A 13,135-nucleotide genomic window follows, 5' to 3' on the forward strand; every position below is an offset into this window, starting at 1 on the left:
GTGCTGAGCCGGCAGGAACGGAAAGCAAAAGCGGAGGGGGGGAAAAAGCCTCGTTACTTGTATGGCATTCAGGATAAAAAGACCCCCACGGTATTGAGGCCTCTGTTAGTCCCCAGGGGACGCAATGGCATATGCAAGGCCAGCTGCTTGAGGCAGAGCGTCCTCCAGGGACAGTCTCGGCAAGGCAGAGGAGTTAAGGGACTATACCAAGCTGGGGGAGGAAGAACATTAGGCGTGTGTGTGGGGGGGTTCTCACCTGGAAAAAAGGTTAGATGTACATTGCAGCTGCCTAATGAGATTCTGCCCATCTCTTATAGAATCATAGAATAGCAGAGTTGGAAGGGGCCTACAAGGTCATCGAGTCCAACCCCCTGCTCCATGCAGGAATCCACCCTAAAGCATCCCTGACAGATGGTTGTCCAGCTGCCTGTTGAAGGCCTCTAGTGTGGGAGAGCCCACAACCTCCCTAGGTAACTGATTCCATTGTCGTACTGCGCTAACAGGAAGTTTTTCCTGATGTCCAGCCGGAATCTGGCTTCCTTTAACTTGAGCCTGTTATTCCGTGTCCTGCACTCTGGGAGGATCGAGAAGAGATCCTGGCCCTCCTCTGTGTGACAACCTTTTAAGTATTTGAAGAGTGCTCTCATGTCTCCCCTCAATCTTCTCTTCTCCAGGCTAAACATGCCCAGTTCTTTCAGTCTCTCTTCATAGGGCTTTGTTTCCAGACCCCCGATCATCCTGGTTGCCCTCCTCTGAACACACTCTTCATCCGAGCCATTTATTTGGATTGGTTACCAATTATATTTAATTCACAAACCTTTATCTGTACGCCGCCCTGACAGCTTAATGATATAGGGCGGGATACAAATGTTTGAAATAAATAAATAAATAAACTCTAGGCCTTGGCTCTACCCCAGGTTAGGGTAATTGCACAGGGCATGTTAACTAAGGATAAACCCCTGCAGTGGGCTACCCAGAGCAGCAGATGAAAAGCCGGCGCTGCGGGTTATTTATGACTGCGTGTGCTTTGGGGATGTGGATGGAGAGCAGGCGGGAAGCACGCGCTGGCTTCTGCCATCAGCCGGGGACCTTGGGCCACTGGGAGGCTGCAACCTCTGCTTCCCAAGAATAGCATCAAGGCAAAAGGGAAATCAACCGGACCCACCCACTGGCCAGAAAAGAAGCCGCTGCAGGGAGCCTGCTTCTCCTCTCTCTGACAAAACACTCGGTCCCTCCAGCTGCCTGTTGCCCTGGGAAGGCAGAAGCAGAGGAAAGCAGCACTCTGGCTCCGTCCATCAGGCAAAGGAACAAGAGCCACCGACTGCTATTAAAGCAGCAGGGGAAGATCAGTGTGGCTCAAATGGGATATAAACATCCTGGTTCTATTCCACTACTTTGCTCTGGCCTTAAAGAGCTGATCTACCTCCTCTACTGAGAGCCAGTGTGGTGTAGTGGCTAAAGTGTTGGACTGCGAGTCAGGAGATCTGGGTTCTAGTCCCCCCTCAGCTATGGAAACCCATGGGGTGACATTGGGCCAGTCACACACTCTCAGCCCAGCCTACCTCACAGGGTTGTTGCTGTGAGGCTAAAATAGAGAGGAGGAGGATTATGTACGCCGCCTTGGGTTCCTTGGAGGAAAAAAGGCGGGATATAAATGCAATTAATTAAAATAAATACTTTCCCCCTCCAACCCTCTTTTCCCTTGTGCGTCTCGTCCTCTGCGTAAGCCTAATGGGTGAGACTGCCTCTCCCTCTTTTATATTGATGTGATAGAATAGAGTAGAACATTTATTTCTTACCCGCCTCTTCCTTTGGATCGAGGCGGGGAACAACATTAAATACAAAATCACGATAAAATGCATGGCACTGATCAAAAACATAATACTGATACAATATTAAAATAACAATTGGATATGTTAAAAAAAAATCAACCTGACCCACCTACTTTGGGAGAGAAATAATTGCCTGAAAAGTGGAATTAAAATACATTAAATAGTAATAAACTCGCTAAATGTGGGCAGAACTATGGAACTCCCCTTCCACCCCTTCTGGGAGATGTGCCAGAGTCTGAGCTCAAGTGTTTCCCAAGTAGAATTACGCTCGTCATATCTGGACTGGTTTTTAAAGGAGTGATGCAAGCATTCTGGAACCCTGTGCTCCAATGCCCCATTCTACCCCCTCCTGCCTACTGGGTCTTATGTTATTGTGCTTGAGCCCCAGGAAGGGGGCAACTCAACCATCAAAATGAAATGCCTCCGTGACTCCTATTTAGAAAATTTGGATGGAAAAAGAAAAAGAATCCATTCATCCATCCATCTTCTAAGTGCAGGCTGGCTGGGAATGATGGGAGGTGCAGGTGGGAGGTGAAGACCTCTTAGGCACATTTCAGCACTTTCCACTGTGCACGGCAGAGCTGAGATAGAAAAGACTCCAGATGACATGGCCTTCTCTGCTGTGGCACCCTGGCTGTGGAATGAGCTCCCTAAGGAGGTTCGCCTGGCACCTACACTATATTCTTTCAGACGCCAGGTGAAGACCTTTTTATTCTCCCAGCATTTTAACCATCTATAAACTGAATTTTAACTTTGCTGTTTTAAACTTCTATTTCTGCACTGCTGCTGATTTTATCCTGGTTGTGTGTTTTTTATATTGTATTTTATATTATGCTTCTATACTGTTTGTATAAAACTTTGAATGGTTTTAATTTGTGTGAACCGCCCAGAGCTTCGGTTATTGGGTGGTATAAAAAAATGCAATAAATAAATAAAAAATAAATAAGATGGGCAATTTGGGGTGCGTGTCAAGGAGTCACTTCTGACACCCCAGAGTCTCTCCCCACCACAGGCTGTATACTCACTCCCACCATCACCCAAAAAAACAAAAAATAAAAAAAACCCACTGGCAGCAAACCACTACAGAGTCTCAGATAGGTCAAATTTAGCTTGAAATCAAGCAGCATTTCCCCTTTCTAAGGCTCCATAGCAGTTTTCTGCCAAATTTCAGCAGCAAACGGCCTATTATTGTTTTTCAGCCACCACAGCATTCGGTGGCATGGGCCGCAAAATAGGACACGGGGCTGCAAGTACTCAGCCCTTCCTTAGAACGAGTCAGAGAGAGGGAACTAGAGGGTCAAGTATAAAGGTGGCAGGAATAGCCACGACCATGGGCAAACTATGTAAGACAGCATCCCAAAGCAGGAATTATTTTTCATTACTGTATTTCTTCAATTCTAAGACTCACTTTTTCCCCATATAAACATCTCTAAAAACGGGGTGCGTCTTAGAATCGGGGTGTGTCTTAGGTTTTTTTTCCCTGTTGGTGGTACTGAAATTAGTGCGCGTCTTACAATCGATGGCGTCTTACAATCGAAGAAATACGGTATTATTATTATTATTATTATCATCATCATCATCTCTTTCTCGCTCATGGTGGTTTTTCTAGACAGACATGACAGGCATTGCCACGTTGTTGTTGTTACTTCTTACCCGCCTCTCCCCTCTGGATCAAGGCAGGGAACAACATTGAATACAAAATATAAAATACATAAAACTGATTAAACACATAAAACCAATACATTATTAAAAACTCAAAATCTTTTAAGACATTTTAAAATTCGACTGGGTAGCCTGCTGGAAGAGATCTGTCTTTATAGCTTTTTTAAATTCAGAAAGACTATTAAGATGGACATCCCCCTCGGCTCCCAAGGAAGCTTAAGGAAGCATTATAGGGGCAATATTTGGCAATGTTTCAGAAACCTGAGGGGGGAAGAAAGCACACACTGTAAGGCACATGAACCCTAACCACTCCCATACAATACTGGAAATAGAACACATTTCCCCCCAGGAAAGACAAAGGCTGAAAAATAAATATTCAAAACAAGCAAAATGGTAAAAAAGAAAAGAAAAAAAGATTGTTTTGATGCGTTTGTAGAGCCAGTGTGGTGTAGTGGTTAGAGTGTTGGACTAGGAGTCAGGAGATCCGGATTCTAATCCACACTCGGTCATGAAGCTCACTGGGTGACTTTGGGCCAGGCACTGACGCTCAGCCTAACCTACCTCACGGAGTTGTTGTCGTGAGGATAAAATGCAGAGGAAGAGGATCATGTATGTCCCCTTAGGCTCCTTGGAGGAAAAGGCAGGATGTAATTGTAAGAAATAAACAAATAAAATGTGTCAGATTGTTAAAACTGTAGCAGAGTACACTCAGTCCTGACAAGGAGCTCAGTGGTAACTGATCCGAGGGCAGTGCAGCTAGGAGCGTAGGCTGAGAAAGACATCTAGAGCTAATTTGGCAAGGCAAAACAAGGAAGAGGCCGCTAAATGCAGGGACATGGAGAGTCTGTGCCTATCAAGGAAAAGGGGGGGGAAAGCTTTCATGGTGGTCTAAGAAAACTTGCAGGGTAATGGGAAATGCTATGCCAAGGTGCCCAAGATAACAGAGCCCTTTAGCTGGTCAAAATGCATATAAAGAAATACTTTGCACTGGCAGCTAATCTTCCCCAATTCCAATCCACACAGGGATTGACTTATTGGGGAAGTGGGGTGGGGTGGGGGACACATACTTTAGTGAAATGTACACGTCCCATGCCGGACTCTGCAACAATAGCCAAGTTCTAAAAACAATCGCTAAGGAGGCAATCACAAAAGCTAAAACACCTTGGCCCCAATGCTTCCCCCTTCTCCAAAGCAAGAAGAGAACCTCACCGTCACCATTGATAATGGAGATCAGAAGCTTCAGGTAGTTCTGTGTCTGGTGCACGAGGTCCCAGCTCTGCGGGGGGAGGGGGGGAGAGAGAAGAGAAGAGAACAGGACAGATGAACCGATACCTGCTGGAGTCTCTTTGTAACCCGGTTATAGGCTTCATTCAGACAACACGATAGTCAACGGTGGGGTAATCACCAACTCGACAGTTGTTTATCTAGGGGTACTCCCCATACAACATGATAATAATCAACCGTGGTGTGGATTTGGATCAGCACTGAGTTGACTATTAGTCCCTGCTGAGTTGACTCACTCATTCCCTGCCCTCTCTCCTCCATCAGTCCTCCCACTAGCATCCCATCAGCCATTGCTGCCGAAAATCCATCCTGCCAGTTGGACTAGAGCAGCAGCCACCACTTTGACCACTCTTTCCTTGCAACTCTATGGCTGATGAAATAACCAACAGTGGCCAAGGAAGTAACCAACGGTGCCCTCCACACAACACGATAACCAATGGTGGTTCAAACAGCCAACTCTGCACAGCGTTGGTTATTTCGGCCAAATAACCAGCTGTTGGTTAAAAAATCCTCCCTCCACACAATACAATAACCCATGGTGGGTTCAATAAAACGTCGACTATTTAAACCATCATTGGTTATCGTGTTGTCTGAACCCAGTCATAGAGTTGTTCTCAGAAGCATTTCACCTCTGCTCATTACCTGCTTCACCATCCACATTTTGTTCTCTCGTAAAGGAGAGGACGGGTACCTGACAAGAGATGGAGGCTACAGAGCCACCCCATTCTCCCCTCAGCAGACAGGCCCCCTTGCTTCTTCGCGCTTTGTTTTCAGTGTCAACCTCCAACCCTCCCCATGTGCAAGGACCCAACTCAGAGAGCACTCTACACACTCCGCTTTCATGGGATTCCCACCAAAACAAACCCATAAGCCACCTTTCTCCTGGTCTAACATCATGCAGAGTCCCAAGGTCTACAGCTTGAACGTACCTATCTCTTTCCCATCCTGCCCTTTCCCCATAGAGCTGAGGTTGTGGTAGCAGCGGCTGTTTTCCAATTTTATCCTTACAGACGCCTTGTAGATTGGAGCAGGTTTGGTTGAAATACTGTGATGTCCTAGAGAGGAAATCCTCCATGTCTGAGCAGGGATTTGAATTCAAGCCTCCCCAATCCAAGTCCAAAATTCTATCCACTACTCCACACTGCTAACTCCTGATTACAGGGGTGGGGAATCTCAGGCCTGGGGGCCAAATCCAGCCATTCTCTTCCCCCAACTACTGATCTTTTGGTGGTTTCCTGGCTCTTGTGCAGCTCCCACCCACCCCCAGTCATTCTAAAAGGTTGAAATACCTCTCCTAAGGCTTTAGTAACTGGCAGTAAGAGCTTAAAAGCAGGAGAGGGCCTTTTCAGTGGTGGCCCCCCAATTATGGATTGATCTCCCCAACGAGGCTCGCCTGGCGCCAACATTGTTATCTTTTCGGCACCAGGTTAAGACTTTTCTCTTCTCCCAGGCAGTTAACAACATATGCTGAGGTATTTTTTTTAACTGACTCCAGAATAGTTGTTTTAAATGGATATTGCTGTTTTTATGCTTTCGATGGTTTTTAAGCTTCTGTACATTTGTTTTTAATGTTCACTGTTTTTAACCTTCGTAAACAGCCCAGAGAGCTTCGGCTATGGGGCGGTATATAAATGTAATAAATAAATTTACAAAATGCGGGTATTTTTGGCACCGCCCCTTTGGGCTTTGCTCCTGGCCCTGCTCTCTACTGGAATGCGGCTGAAAGAGGTTTCCTACCCCTGCGTTATTCCAACTGCAAGATTTGAAGTTACCTGGTTGTGTGATTTGGGAGGGGTTTTAAGTGCAGGATCTTGATAAGTCATTTTTAAAGAAGAAACCCATCCACCACTATCCCCAAAGAAAATGGGAAAGAGGAGGAGGAAGAGGAGGAGGAGAAGGGCCCAGAATTTCCGTTCCTGAATCACTACTCAGTTGTTCAGGAGAATTTAGTTCCACAGAATCACGGTGCGTTCATGACCTCTAAAGCAGAGAAAAATCATTCTGCAGCCCAACAGCAGATCATTTTCTGAAAGACTGATTAGAGCCTATGAATGCCCTGCTGGGTCCCGACCCACTTCCGCAAGGCCCCCAAAAACGGAAAGCGAAGTCAATGATAGCTTCACAGCAGAAACAGGGCACGGCGCTTGCAGGCGAGATAAAAGGAGGGCTGGGAAGAGCAGGCAAAAGCAAGACTGCCCTCCCCTGGGGGCCGCACACACACGACACCTAAATTCGTGTGGCTGGGACAGAAGTTTCACAAGGGAGTTGTCTCCAAAACACACACACACACACACACACACGAGCTACCTGCTGGGTCCTAACCCACTTTCAGCTACTGGCCAGGGATTGGCTTAGCAACTTCTGGTTCCCAGCAGCAGGACAGGAAGGAGAGGGGTCCCCAAGCCCACTGGGGATAGATTTACTTTTCCTCTTGTTAACTTGACAAGGCCACCCCCAGCCTGCATCCGTTCACATAGTGCTCAGAACTGACTCAAGACGACTAGGAGGCACAGAGTGGATCAGTCAGGCTCAGGAAAAGAAAAGACTGCTTCAGCCAAAGAGAGAGCAAAGGGTTTCCTTTTCTCCCTTGTCTCTCATCTTGGATCACACACTTGGCTGCATCAAGGGAAAGATGTTTCTAGTGGGGTAATTTGGCAAGAGGCAGAACTGGGAAACCACTGCAAAGTTTTATATCCTGGAGGGACACCCTTTTCTTAAAAGAACAAAGCCAATTCAAGTTTCTAGTGCTCATGGTCAATGCAAAAAGTGTAGGAAGCATGTCTGGTGAAGAAATAGGAATTTGTGGATGCTAGGCAAGGCTTGCCGTCCTATCTACACACACACACACCTCCGTCAAGATTTCCACACTTTTTTGTTCTTTCCACTGAATTCTTTTCAAAAGCCATTCTGAAGCTTACGGCTTGATTGGGATAGTACGTTTGCTCCAACACCGTACCCAAGGGCTGCAATTTGATCTCTGCCTACCCTCTTGCCCCACTAAGCTCCAGTGTTGGTGCTCTGGCTGAGGGCCAGCTCCAGGTTTGACAGGGCCCATGACAAGGGCTCCTGGTATGGGCCCACTTGGGCTGACTTCATAGTGGCAGCAGTAGCACTCTGGCCAAAGGCAGGCAGCTGCCACTATTGAAATTTCCCACAATGCCCTGGAACAACGATTTCTGGGGCATTGTGGGAAATTTGAATGGTGGCAGCTGCTCCAGAATAAAGGGCGCCTTGGCCAGGGGCAGGCCTTGCCTGGCAGCGAGGCCCCCAGTGTTTCTTCAAGACTGCTGTGTGCTGACACCAGGCCATTGATTCCCCCACCCCCAAATCCCATCTCCTCTGCCGCAATTCAGCTCCAACAAAAACAAAGCCATGCTTTGCATGTCGGAAAAATATATTACAAGCTGTATATTCAAACCAAGAATATTTTATGCCTATTCAATCTTGTCCACAGTATCTAGAGGATTATCTTCCCTCCTCCACCAAGCATTAGCTGAAAAACCGAAAGAAACTGACTGACATTCCTCCGCGAAGCTCTCGCCGGCAAGGATGTGCTCAAGAATGCAATTAATGGCCAAGCCACGCTTGGCAGAATCGAGGTGAAATTGCAGGGCATCCGCATAATGTTACTGCCGTGGCTTTGTCATCAGGAGAAGTTCAGCACTACACAGACACCACCCTGTGTGTGATGGATGTTACAGCAGACAATGTTCTTCTATGATCAGGGGACGCAATTCGCCAAGCACTCACAGCATCATAGTAGAGTTGGAAGGGGCCTATAAGGCCATCGAGTCCAACCCCCCGCTCAATGCAGGAATCCACCTTAAAGCATACCTGACAGGAGGCTGTCCAGCTGCCTCTAGTGTGGGAGAGTCCACAACCTTCCTAGGTAACTGGTATCATTGTCGTACTGCTCTATCAGTCAGGACGTTTTTCCTGATGTCCAGCCAGAATCTGCCTTCCTGTAACTTGAGCCCATTAGTCCGTGTCCTGCACTCTGGGATGATCAAGAAGAGATCCTGGGCCTCCTCTGTGTGACAACCTTTCAAGTATTTGAAGAGTACTATCATGTCTACCCCCAATTTTCTTTTCTAATGTATTTTATATTCATTGTTGTTCCCCGCCTCAATCCAGGTGAAGCGGGAAAGAATTATATTATATAAAATATAAAAGGGAGGAAGCAGCAACCAGGCACCTCTCCACTGTGCCTGGGTCCAGCTCCAGCTGAGAGCCCCCTCCTTCCTGTTGTCAACTGTCTCTGCAGGGGCCACCAGTGAGGGAGGAAGCAGCAGCCAGGCACCTCTCCATCGTGCCTGGATCCAGCTCCAGCTGAGAGCCCCCTCCTTCCTGTTGTCAACTGTAACTGCTGAACTTTGCAACTAAGATTGTAGTGCCTGAATTTGCTTTCCTTTTCCCCCTCCTCCTCCTCCCTCCCAATCCCCTTTCCTTTTGTGTCATGTCTTTTAGATTGTAAGCCTGTGGGCAGGGACTGTCAAGAAATACTTTTGTAAGCCGCCGTGAGAGCCTTTTTTGGCTGAATGGCGGCATAAAAATCCTTAAATAATAATAATAATAATAATAATAATAATAATAATAATAATAATAATAATTTATTATTATTATTATTATTATTATTATTATTATTATTATTATTATTATTCCTCTAAATACCAGGTGCTGAGGACAGCCTATAGGGAGAACTGTTCCCTCGTGCCTTGTATGCTGGCTGGCAGCTCCTGGGAACAGGATGCTGAACTAGATGGACTGACTGCCCCTGTCTGATCCAGCACGGGGGTTCTTATGTGGACTCTCAGGAAAGCTTTTGGGAAGTCACAATTTCAGCCTTAGCATCCCATTTGGCTCAGAAAATAGCCTGAAGGAAAATGATGACATCCTACTGCTGTAGCTAAACAAGGTGGAGCTGCCCAAACGGGAAACTCCCTGGATGGGGATGATGGGAGTCGTAGACCAACACATCTGATGGGCAAGAGGTTGGGGAAGGCTGCTCTATAGAGGAGGAGTACAATTAGACGAAGGCAGAGATCATGCTGATGGGATTTCAAAAGGTTGTCAGGAAAAGAAAAGAAAAAGACACGCAGGATACAGGTTGTAAAGCACACTGCAAATTTGAAGAGTGTTTTGCAGACTGCGACCGCCAACTGAGCGCTCCAAGAATTAGGATCCCTTTTAGAAACTGCAATGCAGAAGAGCTACTGGAGCAAAGGCATTTATGGCGCAAGCCTCTATGCCTCACACCCCAGGGAGGAAGTGGGAAGCTCTGTCACCTGCTACCCCAAAAGAATGAACCTCCTGAAGACGCCACTCGTCCGTCTTACCTGATACTCGCTCCAGTCAATATTCAACGGCTGGGTAAGGGAAACCGGGATGCTGAGTGGAGCGTCTACATAATCCTGCAAACAAGCAGACACACGAAGTCCATCACTGGTAGGATGGGGGTGACAAAGATGCACTTAGAATGCACTAGAAATAGGACTGAGTACTTTACTCTAGGGGAATCCATGCCTTCAGCTGAGCCCTATGTCAACTGCTGCCCTGGCAAGTCAGAGAACGTGCAAAATACCCATCTCTGTTAGTGGCAGAGTCATCTTCCACCTTCCCCAATGACTCTTCTATGCCTCTCAATGACTTTTCCTAGCACTGAATTTCCTGGGGCCCTAAATAAGGGATGGCCAACGGGGGCTTCACAGCCATAGAAGAAAACACTGTGATGTATGGTGCCTCATGCCTTGCTCGCTTTGACAGAGGGAGCGTTTTACCTGCGTTCTTATGTCCCCCAGTTGCAAAACTAAGTGCTCTTTTCAATGGGAGGCAGGTGTCAGGACTGGGCCCAGACTCCTTGCAGAAGTGGTGAGAGAAGACTCAGAGTCAGACGGAGAACAGTTTGAAGGGCTGGAGGAAGAACCCAAGGCCGGATCTACACTACTGCTTTAAAGTGCTTTATAACAGTTTTATAGCACTTTAAAGCAGTAGTGTAGATCCGGCCCAAGCCTCCAGGAGACAGAGAAGAACCTTCCCAGGCGCAGACTAATCAGCTGGATCAGGGCCCAGCCATAACCTCCCCTTCTGTGGGAGCCTAGCAACTCCCAGAGGGGGAGGAGGTGGGCATGACTGACACACAGGTCAGATGTAGAGAGAAGAACAGTAGAGCAGCTTAGAAAAGTCGGCCCATCACAGGAAGACTCAAGTGGAAAACCCTCTCTGAGGGGGAGACTGAGAAAGCCTTTCAAGTTCTGATGGCAGATTTGCCACAACTTTCTCTGCTACTGTCGTGCATCCCCCCAGAGGGATTTTAAGTAAGCTATTTAGATTTGTGCCAGCTTAATCAGAGATCTCAGCATTAGATTGCCAGAAGACGATCAACTCTGTCATCTGAATCGCTGTTAGATTCATTCGTTCGCATAATAAAGCCAATTTACTTAGAGAGCGGCTCCTTTGTTTGACTACAAACACACCGGGAGAGCTCAAGGCTTTTCAGCAGGGGAGGGAAAAGCCGATACACGGCAGCATTCATCGGAAGACCATTTTTTTATAGGACTGCCCTCAAGTGGTTAAAGAATTATTTTCAGTCGGCGTGTGTTAAACTACACAGCACTTGCATATCAGGGAGCGAAGGAAGAGCTTTCGGGTCAGAGGGCAGGGTGCCCAGATACATGAATCCAGGTGCCTTGGCCTAGAAAGTCAGTGTGGCCTATTTAGGTTGATGCCTTGATAGCACCGTCATGGTCTGCCCCACCCTTGCAGCTGCAAGAGAGCCAGGAGTCTGCAGCACCCCCTGCCTTGCTTTTCCTCTTCTCCTCCCCCACCTATAGCCAGGCAATCCTCTTTGAGAGATCCTTTTGGAAGCTGAAAGCCCAAAGGCTTTCCCCTGCCCTGCCTTCCATAGGGGAAAAAACTCATGCTAACAGCAGCAGCCGCCACCTATGAGCTGGAGGTAATTTCACAAAGGGCTCAGCCCTCCAGTAGAAACCAAAGAGTTTCCCGGTTCAGAATCATTCCAAGGCAAAAGCAGTTCCCGGCATCTGCTTCACGGCTCCCCCACCGCATACCTGCTTCCAGTTAAAAACAAGCCCTTCCGCCACGTAATCCCGGTCTTTGTACTCCTTGAAAAATTCACAGCCTGCGTGGAAAGAAAGAAAAAAATGGAGAGGCAGAGGGACAGGACAAATCAGCGCCTGCAGAGGTAAAGACGACCCAGAGTTGAGATCCCACCCTCCCACTTGGAGGCTGAGGGGATGCTCGGTCTCCCCTCGAGGGACCAGGTCGAGAGCCGGAGCCGGCCTGTCGTTAGGAGTTAGAGCAGCAGTCAGCCCGATCTACGGCAACAGTTTCCCTCTGGCCACCAGGCGTCGAGGAACGTGAGAGCAGGCGAGCTGGGATGGGCAGCTCTCGCTTGGTCACAGACCAGGCATGTCGCCAAAAGCCCACACCAGCCAAGAGCTGAAGGGGGCAAGCGCCTCCCCTCTGCCCCGAAGACTGCACTTCATGCTCCAGCACACATCTCTCCTAACCGCCAGTACCCGGCACCCAAGCGGATACAGAAAAGGAAGCGATTCAGGAGCAGCGTTCATTGGCAGGGGCGAGGCATGCCAGCGGAAGCCATCGATTCCTCTGGCCGCCGGGTATCGCCAGCAGCGGAGGGAAGGTGCGCAGGGCTGCAAATGCAATTTGAGATACATTCGTTCCCCAATCCATGCTTCAGAGCATTTGCTCCCAACCTGTTCTCTTCATTCAACCAATAGAGCCCCATGGAAATGCCTCTGAAGAGGGAAGCATGAGCGCACACTTGCGCTTTGTGCTGCGCCCCAATGGCTGATTTTTAAAACTGTCGCTCTGGGTATACAAGCGATCTCTCTCAGTCACCTGCTACTATATGAAGCATTGTGCCCAGATCCCTGGGTGACTGATGTGCCAAACCAGGAAGTGAAAGTTTGGGTCACATGAGCGCATGTGACTGCGGGAGATGAGAGGAGGACGTTCTACCAGCTCAGCCAGCAGCCATTCCAGCAGGCTACACCGAGGGAGATGAGAGGGAGAAGCAGGGCCCTTCCATCATCCCATTGATTTTTCTCCTCTTCCCACCCCATTCCTTTTTCCTTGTGTGCCGTGCCTTTTTAAAATGCAAGCCGTCAGGCAGGGCCTGCTTGGTGTTTACGTAAGCTGCTCCAGGCACCCATTTTGTCAAGTGGGCTAAAAATACTCCAAATAAAAGTTTATAGTCATCCCATTTTTGATTTGAAGCGGATTCTCTCATCTATACAGACACACAGGTGCTGCCTGGATTAGTTCGGAGAGAGGAGAAGTCTTCTTCTTCACACACACACACACACACACACACA

The 13,135-nt window shown here is 48.0% G+C and overlaps 1 protein-coding gene across 2 annotated transcripts in view; it reads right to left on the bottom strand.

Annotated features, from left to right (window-relative positions):
* Positions 1-13,135, bottom strand: part of MTMR14 (myotubularin related protein 14) — an 85,275-nt gene that overhangs the window by 42,935 nt on the left and 29,205 nt on the right. For both annotated transcript variants that reach the window (XM_063122118.1, XM_063122117.1), the window contains exons 8-10: positions 11,846-11,916; positions 10,115-10,189; positions 4,704-4,770 (exon numbers count right to left, since the gene is read on the bottom strand). In XM_063122118.1, coding sequence (XP_062978188.1) covers positions 4,704-4,770; positions 10,115-10,189; positions 11,846-11,916 — 213 coding nt within the window. The remainder of the gene's footprint in view (positions 1-4,703; positions 4,771-10,114; positions 10,190-11,845; positions 11,917-13,135) is intronic.

Source organism: Elgaria multicarinata, chromosome 3 (genome assembly GCF_023053635.1).
Source record: "Elgaria multicarinata webbii isolate HBS135686 ecotype San Diego chromosome 3, rElgMul1.1.pri, whole genome shotgun sequence".
Taxonomy (NCBI): domain Eukaryota; kingdom Metazoa; phylum Chordata; class Lepidosauria; order Squamata; family Anguidae; genus Elgaria; species Elgaria multicarinata.